This window comes from Phodopus roborovskii, unplaced genomic scaffold (assembly GCF_943737965.1).
Source record: "Phodopus roborovskii unplaced genomic scaffold, PHOROB, whole genome shotgun sequence".
Lineage (NCBI taxonomy): Eukaryota > Metazoa > Chordata > Mammalia > Rodentia > Cricetidae > Phodopus > Phodopus roborovskii.
Window position 1 is genome coordinate 26,214,932 of NW_026126517.1, and position 20,313 is coordinate 26,235,244.

A 20,313-nucleotide genomic window follows, 5' to 3' on the forward strand; every position below is an offset into this window, starting at 1 on the left:
GCTAGGATAAAAATGCCTGAAGGCACAGGTTGGGTTGAAGGAACTTAATATGTGGAGCATAACTTTCACATTTCAGGAGAGTATTAATAACTTCTTCCTCTTGGTAAGTTCTATGTAGGATGGATTCTTTTCTTTTGAATTCACAGAGGCATTCTGCCTTCCCTTAAAAGATGTTTAATGTAGTTGAGAGGAGCTATCCTCCCCCGACACTCTGGAGCTATTTAAAACTTAGCATGCTTTCCCTCCCTTCCCCAGTTGGTCATCTGTACAAAGGACAGACAAAACTATGTATAGGCTGGCTCTCCATGATTTTAGCTAGTGAAAAATAACAGTTCTCCACAAATATGCTCTGGAATCTGAGTGGACACTTTGTGGTATCTCTAAATCCCCTAGACTGGTAAGTTAAGGAAAGCTTCCTGTGTTTTAATCAGTTCTCAACTTAGATAAAAACCAGCAGGAAAGTTTACTGTTAGGGTAGGATAAGCAGCTTGATGTCAGTTTGCTTCTTAGGAACCTGTCGCCCTTGGCAGCAACACTAAGGATTCACACCACACATTCCCTTTCCTTCTCTCCCACTCGGAACCCAGGGCCTTGTGCATTCTAGGCCAGCACTTCACCACTGAGACATATGCCTTATTTCTCTAGCTGTCTCTTGATTTACTGACTCATTTTCCTTTACTTCATGGTGTCTTTGTGTGTGCGTGTCTGTGTCTGTGTGTCTGTATGTTTTGTGCGAGACCAAGGCTGGCCTGGAACTTGAGGCAGCCATCCTGCCTCAGCCTCCCTGGTGCTGGGGTTGGAGACATGAACCACTGTACTCAGCTTCTCTTATGTTCTGTTAGCTCCACTTGTCTCCTACTCTTTCAGCCACAGTTTTGCTCACACAGAGAGTGCATATCTTGAGCACATTAACTGATAAGCTCTTATTGGGGGGGGGGAGCCCTGTGTTCTGTTTCATCAAAATGACTTTTTTTTTTTTTTTTTTAAATGTGTTTTTGAGATTGGTTGTCTTGTAGCCCAGACTGACCTCCAACTTTGTAAGGGAGGATGGCCTTGAACTCTTGACATTCCTGTGTCTGCTTTCTAACTGCTGGGAGTATAGGTTTGTGCTGTTGTGTCTTGTAATCAAAGACATTTAAAATGATGCTAACAACACAGGCAATAGCATGCTCTCGTTCTCTCTCTCTCTCTCTCTCTCTCTCTCTCTCTCTCTCTCTCTCTCTCTCTGCATCTCCCTCCCTCTCTCCACCCCTCCTTCTCCTTATAGCCCCAGATGGCCTAGAACTCAGACTATCCTCCTGAGTTCTGGGATTACAAGCTTGTTCCATCATACCCAAGTCAAAGTTCCAGCCTCCCCCAGCCCCCTATCTTGGCTTGTTATTCCTCACTTTCCACCTGGTTTGAGACAGGATCTGTCTTCTGTTTCCCCTGCATATGTCAGGCTAGTTGGCCCTGCACTCTGGAGGGTTTCTTTACTTCCTACCCTTCTGTATGTAGGAATGCTGGGATAACAGGTACTCCTGTTGTGTGTACAGCTTCTATATGGATTCTAGGTAATCAAACTCAGGCCCTTATGCCTGTGTGATGAGTGTTTTTACCACTGAGTCATTTCACACACCCTTTTAAAAAATTTACCTGTTTATTTTTATTTGTGTGCATGTGTGTGTTCCTGCATGTGTTTATGTGTGCCATGTATGTGCAGAGGCCAGAAGAGGGCACCAGATTTCCTAGGAGTTAGAAGTGGTTGTGAGCTACTTGATGTAGGGGCTGAGAACTGAACCCAGATCCTCATCTGTAAGAGCAGTAAGTGCTCTTTATTACCTTTGGAGCCATCTCTCCAGTTCTCAGCTCCATTGGGGTGATGACAGTTTTTTGTTTTTATACTCCAAGCTGGATGGAGCTCCATGTTTTCCTGCCTCCTCTTCTAAACTACTGGCATCTCAGCTGTGCCGCCATGAGCCTTCTCCAACCAGTTTCTTTTTTGAGAGAGGGCATAACTGTGTAACCCTGGCTGGCCTTGAACAGAGCATTTTCTGTCAGGGCAGGTTTACTCCAAACTGGGGCTTTTGTTTGTTTATTTTGTTTGAGGTAGTCTCATAGTAGCCCTGGCTGGCCTGTGACTTGCTATATAGGCCAGTGAGCATCTTTACTTTAGTATCTTTATTGTATTTGTGTTTGTGGGCTTCCAGCATGCTAGGCAAGCCTTTTAGCCGCTCTGTTTCTATTCTCATTCTGGTTTTTTTCCACCCACCTGCTTTTGTTGTTTTGTGTTTTGGTTTATTTTGAGAGAGGTTCTTGGTATATAGCTTTCAAGCCTTTGGTGATCTGCCTATCTCTGCCTCCTATATACTAGCACTGTGAGTGTGCCTCACCATACTCAAATCTGCTCCAAGGCTTTACTTTCCCTTCCTCTTACCCTTCCCCCTCCCTTTCTTTCTATTTGCAGTTTGTTTGGTTTGTTTGGGGTTTTTGTTATTGTTTTTCTTTATTGAGATAGGCTCTTGTGTAGTCCAGCCTGCCCTTGATCTTACCATGTAGTTGAAGATACAGAGGATGACATTGAACTCCTGATCCTCTTGCTTCTACCTCCCAAGTACTTGGATTATAGGTGTGCACCACGCTTGGCTCCCCTTATTCTCCTAAAGCCTTTTCTAGACCTCTTATAGTGATTTAAACTTGTAAAAGATTAATACAGTGGGGTGTTAGTGGCGTACATTTTAATCCCAGCACTCAGGAGGCAGAGGTAGGGGATCTTTGTGAGTTCGAGGCCAGCCTGGTCTACAGAGCTAGTTCCAGGATAGGTTCCAAAACAATACAGAGAAACCTTGTCTCGGGGAAAAAAAAAAAAAAAAAAAAAGATTAATACTTTTTTTTAACATTTTTATGGGGGGGAGGTCAGGGGTGGGTTATGGGCACCTATGTGGAGGTCAGAAGACAACTTGGAGGAGTTGGCTGTCTCCTTCCAGTGTGGGTGCTAGGGAATGGGCTAGGGTGGGCAGGCTTTGCAGCAGGTGTCGTTGCTGATTTCACCAGTCCCATGTCCCAGTATTTAGTTTTTCCTAATCCTCAGAGCTTGCTGATGTCTAAAAGCTGTCTGATGTTTTGTTCATTCCATTCCTCAGCATCTCATCTCTTATTTCCATGGGAAAAGTATACTTTCTTTCTTTCCCCTTGTTTGTTAGAGGTAAATCTCCACTAGTGGGTCTCACCAGGGATAGTGTGCACTCTGGGAGACATGGCGATACCTGGAGGTTCATTCTTATTTTATGTATATGGGTGTTTTGCCTATGTGGATGTCTGTGCTCCATGAGCATGGAATGTCCATAGAAACTGGGAGAGGGCATCAGGTCCTGTGGAACTGCAGTTGTAAGCTGCATTGTGGATGCTGGAAATCAAACTTGTTGCTCTGCAAGAGTAGCCAGTGCTCTTGAGCCATCTTTCTAGCCCTTGAGATGTTTTGACTGTGACTGTGGGGAAGGGTGAGCTGGAGTGTAGTGGGTACAGTAGCTTACCTGGTACAGTTTAGACCCCAAAAGAGTATTATGTGGCCTGTCATGTGATCAGCATAGAAACCCTCCTGTAAATAATGTCTGTCTTTTAGCTCAACCTCTGAATGAAAAAAATAAAAAGAAAAGAAAAGGACATGACTGCTCCTAGGTATGGTGGAGGAGAAAGTTTATTACAGATATGTGGGAGAACATAGTCAGAGGCAGGGACATGTAGAAGAAAGAGTTCAGAGTGAACATGACCAGACTGAGAAGGGCCATGTGGGAGAGGGGAAAGCAGAAGAGAGAGAGGGGGGAACCAGGCACTGCAGCCAGGAGGACAAAGGTCCAAAAGGGAAAGGTAACCAAAATGTCAGGATTATACAGAGAAGAGCTTCTGGGGGAAGGGCAGAAGCCCCTGGCCTGGAGAGTTCAGGGTAGAGGGTGGGAGTTTGCTAGCCTATAACAGGTAGGGACTGAGGGATGCTGGGAGAACCTGGTAGCCCCGTCCAGCTTTGATATGTTAAATAGGCACCTTAGCCATTTGTCCTGGACTACCCCCACAAACCTTTCTGTCTTTCCCTGTTACTCCAGGATCAGCAGCATCTGCTCACTGGGAATTTAAACTTGTAAAAATTGGGCGTGTAAGCTGGCTAGTCCTACTTTCCAGCTATTGTCTGTTTATTTCTGCTCAGCTCTGTTCAGTGGCCTTTGTTAACAGGTCAGAACATCAGGATTGAGTGTTGATACGGTGGAATCAGGTGCATTGCAGATCAGAACCAGCACCTGGACCTCCACCTTAGACCTGCTAAATCAAAGCTGTGTTTTGATTTATTTAGAAAGGGGTTCACTCTTATCACAAGCTGCCCTCAAACTCACAGTAATCCTCCTGTTTCAGTCTCTTGAGTGCTGGGATTATAGGTGTGGGCTACCACACTTTGTTTATACAGTGCTAGAGATCAAACCCAAGGCTTCATGCAAGGCTACCACCCTACCTTCTGAGCTACATCTTATCCCAAATTTTGCCTTTTAATTCCATCCCTGGGGAACTCATTTATACATTAAGTTGTTAGAAGCTTAAAGATAGAAGTCCCATTCTGCTGTGCATAGGAGCCCTTAACTCTGAGAACAGCAGCCACAGCAAACCCTCCAAACAGCATGTCAACAGTCTTGTCTGCTGCCCCCATTATGTGTAGTCTTCACTTGGTTTCCAGATGCACCTGTTGTTATTTTCAAATCAATAGAACCTTATGATTTTATTGTCTTCTTTTATCATCCTTAGAACAAAACCAGCTCAGAACTAGATCATGTAGCCCTTTCTCCTCCCCTCCCGGCTCTCTTCCTAGCCAGGTCTCTCTGCCTTAGCCCTGCCGACACAGACTCAGAACATTCATGCCTCAGCACAGTCTTCTTACACCTTTAGACTTTCTAGGCTTAGTCTGCCCACTTCCTGTTGCCATGCCACTTTCCTGGGTCATACAGAGAAGTACTCTGTCACTGTGGTGCTTGCCACATTCTTAGAGAAATTTGACAGAGTTTTAGAAATGTTGACCATTTTTGCCAAAGTACCACCAGCACTGAAAACTCTCCTAAAAGTTTTGCTGATGCAGGAGAATTGCTGTGAGTTTGATTTAAGCCTGGGCTATGTGGTAAGTTCCAAGCCAGTATTTGTGACAAGTTGAGACCCTGTTTCAAAAAGCAAGCATCTTTTTTTCCCCAATGACAGTTATGATTAAAAGTTAGTGTGAAAACGTTGGGAAACAGGTAAGGGGAGTCAGGCAGGCTGCTTCCTAGATTCTAAGCAAGGATGGAGGTGGCAAGTGCAGCTTCGATCATGAGGTAGCCATGTGGATGGATCTGAGCTCAGCAAGCCCAGAGAGTTTTGGCCATTGGCTTGCAGAGAGCCTGACCTGGGAACAACAGTTTGTAGCAGTTAGTGGTTTTACCTAATCACCATCTGCTAGGTTCCTGATGTTGAGGACTGCCAAAAAGTTTTCAAAAAGAAACCCTCTATTGTGTGCATGCTAGGTGGGTATGGGTGGGAGTGGAGGTCAGAAGGGAAATTTGTGGGGTCAGTTCTCTCCTTCCACCTTTATGTAGGTGCCAAGGATTGAACTCGGTGTCAAGATACTTAGCAAGCCTTTTCTCTGCCAAGCCTTCTTGTTGACCCAAGTGAGGCTTTTAGGAAGAATTTTATTTGTTGATTCTTTTGAGGCAGGGGCTCTCTGTATCCCAGCTAGTCTTGACTTCACAGCAGTCTTTCTGCCTCAACTTTCCTAGTGCTGGAATTGCAGGCATGTGCCACCACATTTGGTCTGTCATTATGATCTCTCATTACTATGTTTTAAGCTGATAACTTGTTTTGGAGTTTGAGTTTATGATTTTCATGAGTTATCCTACCTTTTTTTTCCCCTCTAAAGAGTCCCACTATATATTTAAATCACTTGCTCTAGTCTCTTCACTGACAGAACTTTAAAAAATAAATATTAGACCTGAAAAAAGAGAAAAAGAAAGTTTGTATTTAACACATTACTTAATCTTTTTTTTTTTTTGTATTTTTTGAGGCTATCTTTTTAGTCCAGGCTGGCCTCAAACTTGCAGCAGTCTTCTGTTTCCACTGCCAAGTGCTGGGATTGCAGGAATACTCCTACCAGGCCTGCCTACCTAAGGTTGTTTCTTTCTGAGGGTTGATCCTAAGGCCTCCTGCATGCTAGGCAAGCACTGTTCCAGTGAGCTGCATTCTCAGTCTTTTCCCCCTGAAAATACAGTGCCTCAATCTGGGAGCTGATTAGTTCCTATTGCACAGTGAGACAGAAAGAAGTCTGACCCCTCTACCTGTGCTTGTGCATGGTCTTAGCAAGCTTACTTCTTGCCTGTTCGCTTGAATCATTGGACCCTGCCTTTTATTCTTTTGGTTGACACTTTTCTACCATGGACCTCATTTTTCAGGTAAAAAATCCAATGCTTGGGATCCAGTGCTTGGGAATGTTAAGGTTGGTGAGAGATGAGTCCATTGCAGTCTGGGCTGGCTTTTCACAAGAAAAGGAAGGTCAGAGTATCAGTCAAGCCAACCTAAAGGTCTTTGGGAGTGGTACCAACAGCATGCTGCATTGACTCTAGTAGACAATTTAAAGTTGAGTCTGCTGAGCAATGGTGGGGTCCTCTGGTCATCCCAGTATTCAGGCAAGGCCACCGTGTGCCCCTGAGCAGAACTCTATCTTGTTTATTTTCTTTTTTTAAAGTATCTAAATTTTGAGTTTCCTGAAAGAAAATTCCATATCCATTATGCTGTCACTTTGTTTCTCCTGCTTTTAATGTTTGGCAATGATAGCTGCTTTCTGTCTTTAGATGTATCTGTGGGTGTTTCATGTCAGTGGACTGGTGCAGCATTTAATACTTTGTGTATGGCACCATTTGTGTTGGGTGATGCGTTTGTGTATATATACTTACAGGTGTTTGTGTGTGTGCATGTGGAAGCTCAGGATGGGCATGTTTCCTTGGTCACATTCTACTTTTACTTTTTCCTGTTAGTATGGGGGTATCTGCAACACAGTGCACCTGTGAAGGTCAGAGAACAACTTTGTGGAGTCTGTCTGCAAACATTTGGTTGACTAAGCTCTGTCCATATTCGCCGAGGTGTTCAGGGTATGTTCTATCTCCACACTCCTCCTACCAGCATCCTGTCCCTGTCATTACCTCTGATTTTCTCAGAAGCCCTGTGACTCAGCTGTAAGGCCTTCTTTCCTTAGTCTCATACCATTTTGAACCAGTTGTTGGCATGTGCTAGATTCATCTATTTAAATACCTTTCACAAGGGTTGGAAAGATGATTTGATTAGGAGCACTGGTGCTCTCTCTAAGGATCTACTTTTCAATTCCCAGCACTCATAAGACAGTTTACAACCATCTTTAACTCCAGTTCCAGGGAATCTTATGCCTTCTTTAGTGCTCTGGGGGCACTGCATGTACACAGACATACCTGCAGTCAAAGCACAAATGCTCATAAAAATAACCAATATCAAAATATTTTTAAAAATTTAAATACCTTATAATAAAGGTGCTTGCTGCCACACCTAATGACCTGACCTGAGTTTCATCAGGGACCCACGTAGTAGGAGAACCAACTCTCACAGTTTGTGCTTCTACCACCATGCATATGTGATGAGATTAAAAAGGCAGATTCTTGACTCTACTTTAAAAAATCAGCTACTATTTTTAAATATTTTACATTGGATTGGACTTTTTTATATAAATTTTGTATATTGATACAAATTTGTGATTAATTTGTTAAAACAGACTGTACATATGTTTATAACCTTGTTCAGGTTATTGTACCTATATAACTCATCTAACAATGTAATACATATTTCTAGTCCTTGAAAGTTATTACCAACTATACATTATTATAAGAAAATGTAGATTAGTAGTCATCTATTACAATAGAATTTGTAGTCATATTAAGTATGTTTACAAGGTCAAACAGTTATATCTTAGATAGGTCATCTTCAAACACTTCAAACAGCTGCAGAATATGGATGGCACTTTCGGTATTTAAGTAATACATCGTTCTTTTTTGTTTGTTTTATGATGAGACATTTCTGCTCCTGGCAGCACCAATCTACTTCAGAGAAGATGAGGGGCTCTGAAGAAATTCCACATGGAGGTTACTTTCTTTGTGGCGAAAGTAAGCCACTGGGCAAGAAAATGCCCTTGCATCACCTGCTAACAGTATGCTGTCCAAATTGGACAACCAGGGTATGAAAGAGAATGACCGTCAAACTTTGCCAAGACAAAGCGGGACAGTCCTTCAAAAATCCTGCTTTATAGAAAAGTCTATCAGATATGCTAGGCCTGTAGGCAGAAGATGGATACCTCAGCTTTGCAGAAGGTGGGTGACTGTTCAGGCATCCAGCTGTTTTGTCATTTCTCACATTTTTTGGAAGTTGCTTGCTTGCACTTCCTGCTTACTCAGTTAATATTTCCTTCTTGGGTCTCTGGGGAGTTGAAGACTAGTGATATTTATAGTTTTCCTTGTTTACCAGACTCAGAAAAGAAATTCACTAAAAAGGTGTAAAGTGTAAAAGGCTGAGAGGCATTAAAAGATAATTTGATAATGCAAATTAGAACAAAATGTAGATTAGGTACAAGACTTTGTACTTTCCAAGATAGGATAGATATAGTTATTGTACTTATTGTACATGGTTTTTCTTATTTTAGTTATAGCCTTTTTTTTGTATTAGACAATAAGGGGAAATTGTGGTGATAACATTGTTTATGATCTAATAAAGGCAATTTGTAGCATGAATATAAAGCCCCAGAGATAGATATTAGGGTTCAAGCTGAAGATCAGAAAAGCAAAGCAGCCAACCAGTAGCTCTTACCAAGGCTGAAATGGAGATCTTGTCTTCTCTGTGACTGGAAACAACTTCCCATGAGACCTTTTGCTTGTCCTTACGTACCTCCCTAGTGCTGGGATGTAGCCCTGGGTGACCTTGAACTCAGAGAGATCCATCTGCCTCTGTCTTCTGAGTCCTGGGATTAAAGGTGTGTACCACCACTGCCCAGCTTCTATGGCTGTCTAGTGTGACTGGCTTTGCATTCTGATCTTCAGTGGCTTCATTAGATCATAAACAATATATTAACACACACACACACACACACACACACACCTGCACACACAATATCTTCACCCCAGCTGTTCCCTGTTGTGAAGCTTGCTACCCTTTTTTCATCACATTAAGTCCGAACTCATCCTGACTTTAAAAACCTTCATAGCCCAGCAAGCACTATACCAAGAGACACCCAATAATAGCATTTTACTGTGCCTAGATTTCTAAAACTGGGCATATAAACCCGATGGCTCATCTCCCTCTGTTATTTTTGCCTTCATATATGTTGTTGAATGGTGTTTTCTCAGGTTTTGTAGGTGTATCCACACAGCTGAGTAATGGCTTTGTGGTCTTCTTTCTCATATTTGGTTGGGCATGTATTGAAAGAAATGGAGCATTTCTCTTAGGTCTTCTAAAATAAGAAAGAAGCATGGTATGTAGTATGATAATACTCATGTTCACAGGTTCTATAGAGATAAACCAGGAGGAACTCTGAATAGTAGCAACCCCCAGGGGTGTGGATGGGAAGAGAAGGAGGGACAGCTCTTTTTCATTTTAGGTCCTCTTGTACTTTTGGAACTTCTTACTCTGGGGCATGACAACTTAAAACTATCTGTAATTTCAGTGCCAGAAGTTGTGACACCCTCTTCTGGCCTCCAAAGATACTGCACATGTGTACAAATTTCTATACACGTGTACATAATTAAAAATAAAAGTAAAAATAGTAAAAAGAAATTCTTATTAAGACAATCATTTGCTATATCTAGTGTCTCAGAACTATTGACACACATGCATGCACATATTTCGGAAGTTACTTTTTATTATTAAATTTTATTTATTAACTATACATGTGGGTAGTAGGTAGATGCACATATGCTTGTTACTTCTTGTGCTTTTTGAGACAGTCTCCCCATTAGTGCTAGCTGGCCTCAAACCTGTGGCATTCTTCCTGCCACAGCCTCCTCAATGCTGAAGTTGTGGGTATGAACCATCACTCCCAGTTTACCTAGTTAGTTAATTAGAGGTCCTCAGATCAGACAAGATCGGGCAACATAACTTAACCATCAGGACAGGGAAAGAAGCATTGCTGTTTGAACAGATGGGTGTAATAGGAATTGGGGAGAGATAGTTCAGTGGGTAGAGCACTTTTCTATGAGTGTGTGAGCATCTGAGTTTGAGACTACTTAGGATCCACACAGTGTTTGAATGTGTTATTTCAGTGTTCCTGAAAAGTTGCAAGGCAGGTAACCAGGAGGAGATTGTCTCAAACAGGATTGGCCCTACTCCTGTGGCATGCATATATGTGCTGCCACTTATAGACACATGAACACACACATAAGAGTTAGGAATTGTCTTTTTTTGGTGAAGGAGGGTTAAAATTTTTTTTTTTTTTTTTCAATCCCTGAAATCCTGTTTGTGTGTGAGTTATTTTTGCATTAAAAGAAATCCATTCCTTTCCCTGTATCCCCAAGGGTCTGGGAATCTAGGCCAGAGAGGAGGAAAAAAACAAAAACAAAAACAAAAACCCAAAAAATCAGCAAAATCCCAGCTTGGAGAAGGGGAGGTAGACACAAAGTCCCACCCCTAACCAAGAAGCTATTTGTAATTGATACTTTCTGGGAGAGGGAAAAATCAGTTTCCTCCAAGGGAGTGACACTGGATCTGTCAACCACACTCCAGGGTAGGCGCCTTGCTAAGGAATAGTTGACTAACACAAACTGGACTCCATGTTTGTTTGTTTTTGTGTGTGTGCTTGCTTTTGTTGTGGTTTAGTGTTTGGTTTTGTTTTCTTATTTGAGACAGAGGAATATGAAGTTGGGTGGGTGGGTAGGGAAGTGGGAAGGAACTGGGGGGACTTGAGAGGGCAAAGAATATGATCAAAGTTTTATTGTATGAAATTTTTTTAATGAGTAAGAGAAATCTCTCTGGTTGGCTTTAAAATGACTGTGTGGCTGGGGTGTGCAGCTAGCCTTCCTCAGAGATGGGTGGGTCTGTCTTTCCTTACGGCCTCTGGGCAGAAAAGAGAAGGTTTGTTTTTGTGAAAACATTGTGAATTTAGCCAAGGAAATGCAAACCTGTTGGTTCTTGCCATCATTTGACTTCATCAGGCTTTGTCTTGTCTGTACTAGAGTGTGTGTGGAGTGCTTTAGTTAGTGAGTTAATATTTAAATCCACTTTCTGTGAGGTGCCAGAAAGACAGTAAGTTGGGGATACTGTGGAGCATGATGACTTTGGTTTGCCATTGTAAAAATAAACTCCCAGCACTCAGGAGGCAGAGGCTGTTGGATCTCTGAGTTTTGAGGCCAGACTGGTCTGCAAAGAGAGTTCCAGGACAGCCAGGACTGTTATACAGAGAAACCCTGTCTCAAAAAACAATCAATCAAATAAGTAAACTCTTTTGTAATTCTTTCTGTTGTTTTGTTTTTTGAGACAGGCTTTGCTGACCTCCAACTTGAACTCTTCTACTTCTGTCTCCCAAGTGTTGGGGCTTGAGTTATGAGCCATTACACCTGGCCTAGTAGAATTAACATTCAAGGGGCTGCAGAGACGGTTCAGTGGTTAAGAGCACTGACTTCTCTTTCAGAGGACCCATGTTCAAGTCCCAGAACCCAAACAGCAGCTCATACTGTAACTCCAGTTCCAAGTGATCTAATCCTCCTTCTGACCTCTCCAGGCACCAGGCACCAGGCATGGACATATAGACATGTAATGTAGGCAAGACACCTGTACACATAAAGTAAAACATTTACAAAATTAACACTTCAATATATATGCTTGGGGCTGGAAATGAACCTTGGTTGGTAGAATGCTTGTCTAGTTTTCGTGAAGCTCTGCTCAATCCTGCTGCCATGTTGTTATGAATAACAGTCAAGTTGCACCCACTGTTATTCCCCACATCATTTGCCAGCTGTTTAAAATGTCTTCTGAAAGATTGCACTGTGATTTAGCATAAAAGCAAAAGGGAAAAACAAACAAAACTTGTGTATGAAGGACTGAGTGGGAAGCAGGCCCAGGGGGTGCACATTCAATTTCCTGTGAGACAAAGCACTTACCACTGGAGGAGCCACCTGCAGTATGAAATTCTCATGCAATACTACAAGCAAATGCTTTATATTCAGGAAAATAGAAAGGTGCCAGGAGTGTGTTCAGCCATGTTTAATTTTGTTGCTGAGAAACTTGCAAAAGAATTGCCTGTTGAATGCCAGGAAGTACACCTGGAGACACTGGGTTCTTCAACATAAGCTGCAAGGAGCATAAACTGAAGTAAGTGAATGGGACTGTCACTAGGCTCTGGCATAGTTCCCGTGGTAGCAGGTTTTTCTCTTGGAGTAAGTAACTGATGGCACCTTTGAGTCAGTCAAACGCTGCAGTATTGGCCCTCCTACTTCCCGATGATAGCTTTTTAGAACACATTGTACAAAGCAATCAGCTCCTGATAGTATAAAGGCTGGCAAAATTTTAAAAATAGAAGTTTATTACCATGCAAAGGTCAAGGTCAAACTACTGCAGGGAAAAAGTTTGCTTTAAAAGGACATTTGCTGCTTTGTCTTTGTCTCCTTAGAGGTGCTGGGGGTGAGCACACCCATCCAGCAATAACTCTGTGTAAGTCATTTCTCTGTGGTCATGGGTTTGTTATGAGGGTTAAGAATGTAAAATCAGCATCATTTAGTGCTTGTACAGGGCTATTAAGCAGGTGTTGTATGTTAGCAAATGTTCTTGCTGGAACTGTTACTGTCTCTATGCATTGTGATAGCTGATGGCATTCAGAGTAATTCCTGGTAAAGTTGTGGGGGTCTGTCTGTCATTTCTGCCTTTGTTCTAGTTTGATAGTACCAGGTTCTTCATGTCCCCTCCCATTCTTCCATGACTTTGGGGGTATGTGATTTTGGTTTTTCAGAATATTTTGTAGAGTCTAGATTCATAGATTCACATACTTTTTTTTTTTTTTTAAACACTGTGAAATCAAATGGAATTAGAAATCACCTGGAAGGAAATTAGTGCTATATTTAAAAAAAATCTTACATTTTTCTGGTTTTACCAAGCCCAAATCTCAGTCCCTCTGGCCTGATAATCAGCCCATTTCTGGTGACTGGGATTGGAGTGCTATTTCAGGGGTGAAGATTCATTTCTAACTCCTGACCAGAGAGTTTGTGACAAGAGAAAGCTCTGATCCCTTTTCCAGGCCTGGGGATGGCTGCCCAATCAGTTATTTCTAGTTGTGGTACTTATATATTGCCAGCAGGCCCTCAGCTGTTGAAGACCATAGGATACTGTTTCGGTTACAGCTGGCAGTAAATGGAGCCTGTTGCTTAGAGTCATTACTGACTGAACTTAACGGTGAAGTCTGGGGTCTTAAGGCAGGACTTAATCCTGACACAGCATTAGTAGGTACAAATTAGATTGCTGCTTACTAATAACCTATAATTGTTTTGTTTCAATGTTGACTAAAAGACCATGGTGTCTCATGTTGGCCAGCCAGTTGTTTCAGTTGAGCTGCCTTTGTCCATAGATGTTTCGTATAGGCTCTGACTGCCAAACAGAATAGTAGAATGAACAGTTAAAGCCGAGAACATGTTTTAAGATGGTCTGTGTAGTTGGATGTTAGTTAGGTTTCTCTGTCGTTCAGATTAATGGAAGCATTCCATGGCTCATTTTTCTGGATCTATATGTCTTATTTGATAATTCAGAAAGTGCTAGTTTTTAAAGCACCACTTGTTAATTACATGGTTAGAAGCTTATTGTCAGTGAAAAATCACACACACACACACACACACACACACACACACACACACACAAGTGGCATGCACAGTAAAGCTTAAAATAGCTCGTCCTCACATCCATGCAGATTCCTTGGACTCCTTATATGACCTACTGATGCACTGTCCCAGAGAGGAAAGCCCAAGCTTGGCTCCTTAAGATTGACCGATTACAACTGTCGTAGGTATTTGGAGTTTTCTGTTGAGTCATATTTCTCTTATAACTGCCTAAAGTATTTTCTGTGACAGAATGACAAGATTCAGCATTTTAGAATGTGATGACCATCAGTAACTTGCTACATGGAGCTTGTCAGCACATTAAAGTGAAAAATGTAAGACTTAGGCTTGTCTGTCCAAGAGGTACCCAGGTCTACTTTCTGACTGATTGTATCTGATTGTATTTTTTCTTAAAACAGAGTTGCCAGATGCTGTTAAATCAGCTTCGCGAAATCACAGGCATCCAGGATCCTTCCTTTCTTCATGAAGCATTAAAGGTTGGTTTCCAGTCTTTGATTAGCCAACAGGCTCTCAAGCAGTTCTCCACCTCACAGGGTGTCAGTTCAAACTATTTTTATACCAGGCCAAAACATAGGAACAGAAACCCTGCAGGTCAGGGTTTGTTTCCTCAGCAGAAAAACAATTAAGAAGATGGTGGGAACTTGCAGTTGGGGAAGCCATTGGGATCCCATCATCCATGTGCTTTGTATAGACCCTTCTGTGGATCCTTAGTGCAACCAACAAACCAAAAATATTCCAGCAGTGAAGTTGACTGCTCTTCAGGTGTGATGTTACTCTTAATCATTGTTGATATAACTTGAAAAGATACATTCTGAATGTTACCCAAGGAAATGGTAACACTAGCTTCAAAATAGCCAGCAGGTGTAGGCAGCTAAAGAATGATGGGCTCTGACTGGATAATGTTGAAGGTAAGAAATGGGTATAAGAGGTTCTTCATTCTCTTGTTGTACCTTTTAGACTATTTTCGAACAGATATGCCACTTGTATAAAGTATGGTGACTGCTCATGACTTTACCGTCCAGGCCCCTTTAATGATTCACTGTGCCATAACTGTTCTGTGGAGTTAGGTTCCTGGAGCAGTGACTGCACCATCCAGCAAGGCTCTGGTTTTTTTCTCTTGTGAAAAATCCAAGCACCAGAGTCTTGTCCTGTTACTAGGACTTTTTAGATCTCCAGGTGCATCAAGCTTCTTGCCTTTACTAGACTTTCTTACTCTACTTTCTGTCCCAGAGCTATGCTTAGGCTTTTACTCAGTGTGTCACCATGGTAGTAAAAGAATAATACCCCCCTCTCCCCCCAAAAAAAAAAGTGCTTATTGTCAATTTTGGATACTTTCTTTTGTGATTTGTTATTGTTTTTCTTCCTCTTAGGCCAGTAATGGTGATATCACCCAGGCTGTCAGCCTTCTCACTGACCAAAGAGTTAAGGAGCCCAGTTATGACACAACTGCCACAGAACCATCTGAAGATGAAGGGAGTGCTACCAACAAAGAACTATTAGCAAGTAGGTCTCGCCTATCTTGGGTCATGTCCATAGTAGCACAAGACAGTGACTGGTTCCTCATTTATCACATTGACCCTTTGACTAGTCACTGAGCCATTGCTGAGAGCCAAGCCTGAGATCAAGATTTTAAATGGTTTACTTCTCTTCACTTTATAGCCCAGGCTGGCTTTAATTTTTTTTCCTTCTTCTTAATTAGTATGTCTGTACCAGGTCATAGACCAACTTTATAAAGTATGCCCTTCATTCACTATAGAAAAGTTGGCTATCCTTTGCTATGAAATTTCTTAAGTAGCTGATATTTTACAGTGATAAAAGTTATTTGCCTCCAGGTATAGAATGTATTTTTGAATTTGTGGAATATTAATGAATTTTATTTAGTGCATGCATGCATGAGTGTAGGCCAGAGGTTTACTTCTTTATCACATTCCACCTTATTTTATGTATATAAGTATTTTCCTTGTGTGTATGTAAGTGCATTGCATGCATGTCTAGTGTTCCTCAGAGGCCAAAAGAGGATGTTGGATCCCTGGAACTGAAGTTATGGATGCTTGTGAACCACCCTGTGGGTGCTTGGTCCTGTGCAAGAGCAATAGGTGCTTTTAATTGCAGAGTTCCAGCCCTTCCACCTTATTTATTTTTTGAGAAAGGGCTGCTCACTGAGCCTGGGCTCACCAGTTGGTAGACAGCAGGGCACAGAGTCCTTTTGGCATCTTACTTTCTTTGCCTCCCAGGGCTGAGATTATAGGCATGTACTTAGCATACCTATCCTTTGATGTGGTTGCTGCATCTGAACTCAGGGCTTCATGCTTGCTTAAGCATCAAGCATTCTATGCTCTGGTCCATCTCCCCAGCCTCTGATACATTGTATTTTAGCAGCTCACTTCTGAACTGTTGGGGAGAATAAGACAACAGTACAGCTATAGGTTGTTCATTTGACTTTGAGACAGTTACAGAATTGTCTACAGAGAAGTCACTGTGGTGAGAATTAGGAATGCATATGGTTCAGAAAAATGTTTTTAGTTTCTTTTACTTCCTGTACACAAACTAACCACATTTCTATTTCCTAACAGAAGTGATAGACCTTACACATGACAACAAAGATGACCTTCAGGCAGCCATTGCCTTGAGTCTACTGGAGTCTCCTAAGATTCAAACTGATGTCAGAGATCTTAATAGGTTATTGCTTTAATTTATGATCTTTGTTCTCTGTGGTTGCTTTGTTGTATTGTGTTCTGGGAGAGCTACTCAGGGGTAATTCTGTTCCTTTATTGCACCAAGATGAAGTTTCTTTAAGGAGCAATTTTAGCTTATTATTCAGTCCCATCCCCTTCCCCTCCTTTCTCCTTTTTTTTTTTTTTTTTTAATTTGTTTGTTTGTTTTGATTTTGGGTCTCAGAGTGACCTAGAACTTGTGACCCTTCTCCCTCATCCTCCAGAGTTCGGGGATTCCAGGTGTATGCCAGGTGTACTTTGTAAAGCCAAGTACAGAAATTTTAACATAGTCTTTGAATAGAAGCCTACAAAATTTAGTTGTTCCCAGTTACTATGGAGAAGCAACAACAACTACCTAGCTTAAGTATCTACTAAATATGGCCTCTGACAGGCTAATGGCTATACCATTGTCTCAGTGAGCAGAGAACATGCTGTTGGAATTGGCACTAATATGGTACTTGTCTCGTGTGCTTCATACACATCCATTTCCAACTGTAGTCTTTGTTGATTTCTGGACTTATTTCCTTACACCTCTTGAGTTTTTCTTTCTTTGTAATGTAGAACAGAGTATTTTGTGCTAGGCAGTTTGGAGGCTCCTAGCTTTAGCACAAGGCCTCTTCTCCACTTTCACTGGCAAGCCCTTTGATAGTATATCATGGTTGAATGAATACCTTTATTGAGTAGGTGTGATTGGCCTTGAATTTCAACTCATTTTCATTGTGGATCTTACTAGAAATAGTCTGTTATGGAAGGGCTTAAATTTGTACTTAAACCTCCATTTTCACTTATAGCTGTTATGTAGCCAGTGATTGTTCAGTGGGTGATTATTCTGGCATTTGAATCATCTGTGCAAAATTGCCAACATCCTCCATATAGTCGTTCTCTAAACTGTGTTTTTTTTTTTTTTCTTTTCTTTCTTTTGATATGTGGTATTGGCATGCTACAGAATGCATGAAGCAAACTCTGCAGAAACTAAACGGTCAAAGCGAAAACGCTGTGAAGTTTGGGGAGAAAACCACAATCCCAATAACTGGAGGAGAGTGGATGGTTGGCCAGTTGGGCTGAAAAATGTTGGCAACACGTGTTGGTTCAGTGCTGTTATCCAGGTATGATGTTCTCAAAAGACAGCTGGGTATAATTTAATAATTTGCTAAAATGAAAGATGTGAAGTGTGATTTCAAAAAATTAAAACAGGGCTAGCCATATGGTTTGGTGTGTAGAGGTGCTTGCTGTCAAGCCTGGTGACATGAGTTTGATCAAGACCCCACATGGAGGGAAGAAAGAACTGATTCCTGCAAGTTATCTGGTCACATCTTGACACTAAATAAAATGTAATAGAATTTTCAAATTATATAAAACTGGCTAGTCTTTGTCGTAGCCTTACTGTGCTTTGTATGTTTTGGATTGAGAATTTATGATGTCTAAAAAACTGGGAAATACTGAAATATAAATATGTTAAGTGTTTAGGGTCAGCAGTTAATGAGTTCTGGTCAGGGTAGCCTGGAGTAGAGGCATGGCAGATAGGTACCCTGGAAAAAGAGAAGTAAAAATATTCTTTTTCATTATGTAGCCCAGGCTGGCCTCAAATTTGTGATTCTTTTGCCTGTACCTCCCAAATGCTGGGACTATAGGTATGCACCACCATTACAGTGATATACCACTATGCCAGCTATATGCATGAATTCAATATAAATGAAGATGGGTACACACATCCATCCATTTGCTCCATGGTGTTGTGTGTGCAAGACAAGTACTCTATCGTTGAGCCACATCCTCAGCCCTGTGAAACACTCCTGTGGGGGATGAAATCTATAGACTTGATGAATAATGCCTGCAAGAGAGGAATGAGAAAGACTGCAAGGTCTAGCTGGAGTAACCAGGTGGTTGAGTGCTGTTTAACACAAAAGGAGTGATTTGCATATGCCAGTAGTTGCCAGTAAGGCTATTGATGTGCTGAGTTCACGATGCCTATGTTTTACATCCTTGTATGATACACGACATGGGAGGTAACTGTATACATTTCTGGTTCAGAAGAGAGTTTTATAAGAATCAAAGTGAAGCAAAGTGGGTGGGTGGATTTCCTTAGAGAGAAGTGGCTATCAGGAAATATTTCCCAGGGCTGGAGAGATGGCTCAGCAGTTAAGAGCACTTCTTAGTCTTGCAGAGGACCTTGGGTTCAGTTCCCAGTACCCTCATGGTGGCTCAACCATCCCTAACTCCAGTTGCAGGGATTACAACTGAACTCCATGGGTACCACACATACACAATTATATGCAAGCAAGACACTAAAGCACATAAAGCAAAATACACTTAAAGTATTTCCCAGTCATCATGAGCTTCATGTGGCCACAGTGTTCTTCTCTCATCCTGCCTGCAAGCATCCAACCCACTGCTCAAATGCCAAAACACTTCAAAATACATTCAGTTTACTATATGCCTGACTCTGATTAGGACTTGGGAAACAACAGTGACTAAAACAAAGCTGTACTCTCTTGGAGTTTACCTCAAAACAGCAGGGTGGTCAATCAACAGAATCAGCTAGTGATAAATGCCAAGACATTGTGAAAGAGGTTAAGGGTGGCTCAGATAGAGTGAAGGGGCTGCTGCTTCTGGGGGTTGGTCAGGGATGGCTTGACAGATAAGGAGGCTTTTAAACAGGTGTGAAGGTGGCTAGGGTTTGAGTCATATAGTTACATACAGAACATTTGTGAATAAAAAGATGAAAATAAATAGCCCATGTGAGAGAGCAAGGCTGCTAGAACTGCTGGTTAACAAGGAGAGGGGATGTGGGAGTAGAGAACCGATTCCTGCAAGTTACCCTCTAACTTCCACACACATTATCTGATGTGTGTGCTGCTTCCTCAGCCCTCAATAAATACATACTTAAATGAAAAGCATAGCGAATGTTGTGGGAGCAAAGCAAGTGGGGCGGCACAGATCTATAATCAGCACTTTTGAGGCAGGGGCAAGAGGATTGCTGCAAGTCTAAGGCCAGCCTGGGCTTTGTAGTACATTCCATATAGGTCAGGACTTGTGAGACCCTGTCATTAAAAAAAAAAGTAGAAAGGTAGAATTAGGATTCTATCAGCCAATTACTTCATGAATCATATCTGTGTGGAGACAAACACTCTGGATTCATAATGCCCTTAATCTTTGCTCCTGTGAGAGAGGTTGAACACATTTATGCTTCCTCCCTCCTTCCCTACCTCCTTCCCTCCTTCTTTCCTTGCTTCCTTCCTCCTTCCCCCCTCCCTGCCTCCCTCCTTCCTCGAAACAGAATTTCTCTGTGTAGCTTTGGAGCTTGTCCTGGAACTTGCTCTGTAGACCAGGCTATCTTCAAACTCAGAGAGATCCACCTGCTTCTGTTTTCTGAGTATTGGGATTAAAGACATGTGCCACCACTGCTCGACTGTGTATGTTTTCTTTGTGAACTGCTCAGCCTTTTTTTTTTTTTTTTTGAGAGGTTGGTGAAATGACAGATGGATTTTGGAATAGTTGAAGGTAATAGGAAAACTAGTTGATAATAGGATACCATATACAAACCCCCAAAACTTATCGATTTTTTTCAGACTTTGGAATTAGGGACATTCAACTGACAAAGCTTATGTAAACATTCTAAAGTTGGAAAGACTGCAGTGTGGTTCTGACCTTTGGGTTACTGAGGTATAAAATGAAAGAATAGAGGGCATTTTAAGGTTTAAGGCTGGTGACTGAGAACCATGCATGGTGGT

The 20,313-nt window shown here is 41.8% G+C and overlaps 1 protein-coding gene across 6 annotated transcripts in view; it reads left to right on the forward strand.

The window, feature by feature from the left end:
* Usp28 (ubiquitin specific peptidase 28) overlaps positions 1 to 20,313 on the forward strand; it is a 57,698-nt gene that overhangs the window by 1,734 nt on the left and 35,651 nt on the right. For all 6 annotated transcript variants that reach the window (XM_051197370.1, XM_051197372.1, XM_051197374.1 and 3 more), the window contains exons 2-5: positions 14,267 to 14,344; positions 15,239 to 15,371; positions 16,442 to 16,547; positions 17,529 to 17,688. In XM_051197370.1, the coding sequence (XP_051053327.1) occupies positions 14,267 to 14,344; positions 15,239 to 15,371; positions 16,442 to 16,547; positions 17,529 to 17,688 (477 nt within the window). The remainder of the gene's footprint in view (positions 1 to 14,266; positions 14,345 to 15,238; positions 15,372 to 16,441; positions 16,548 to 17,528; positions 17,689 to 20,313) is intronic.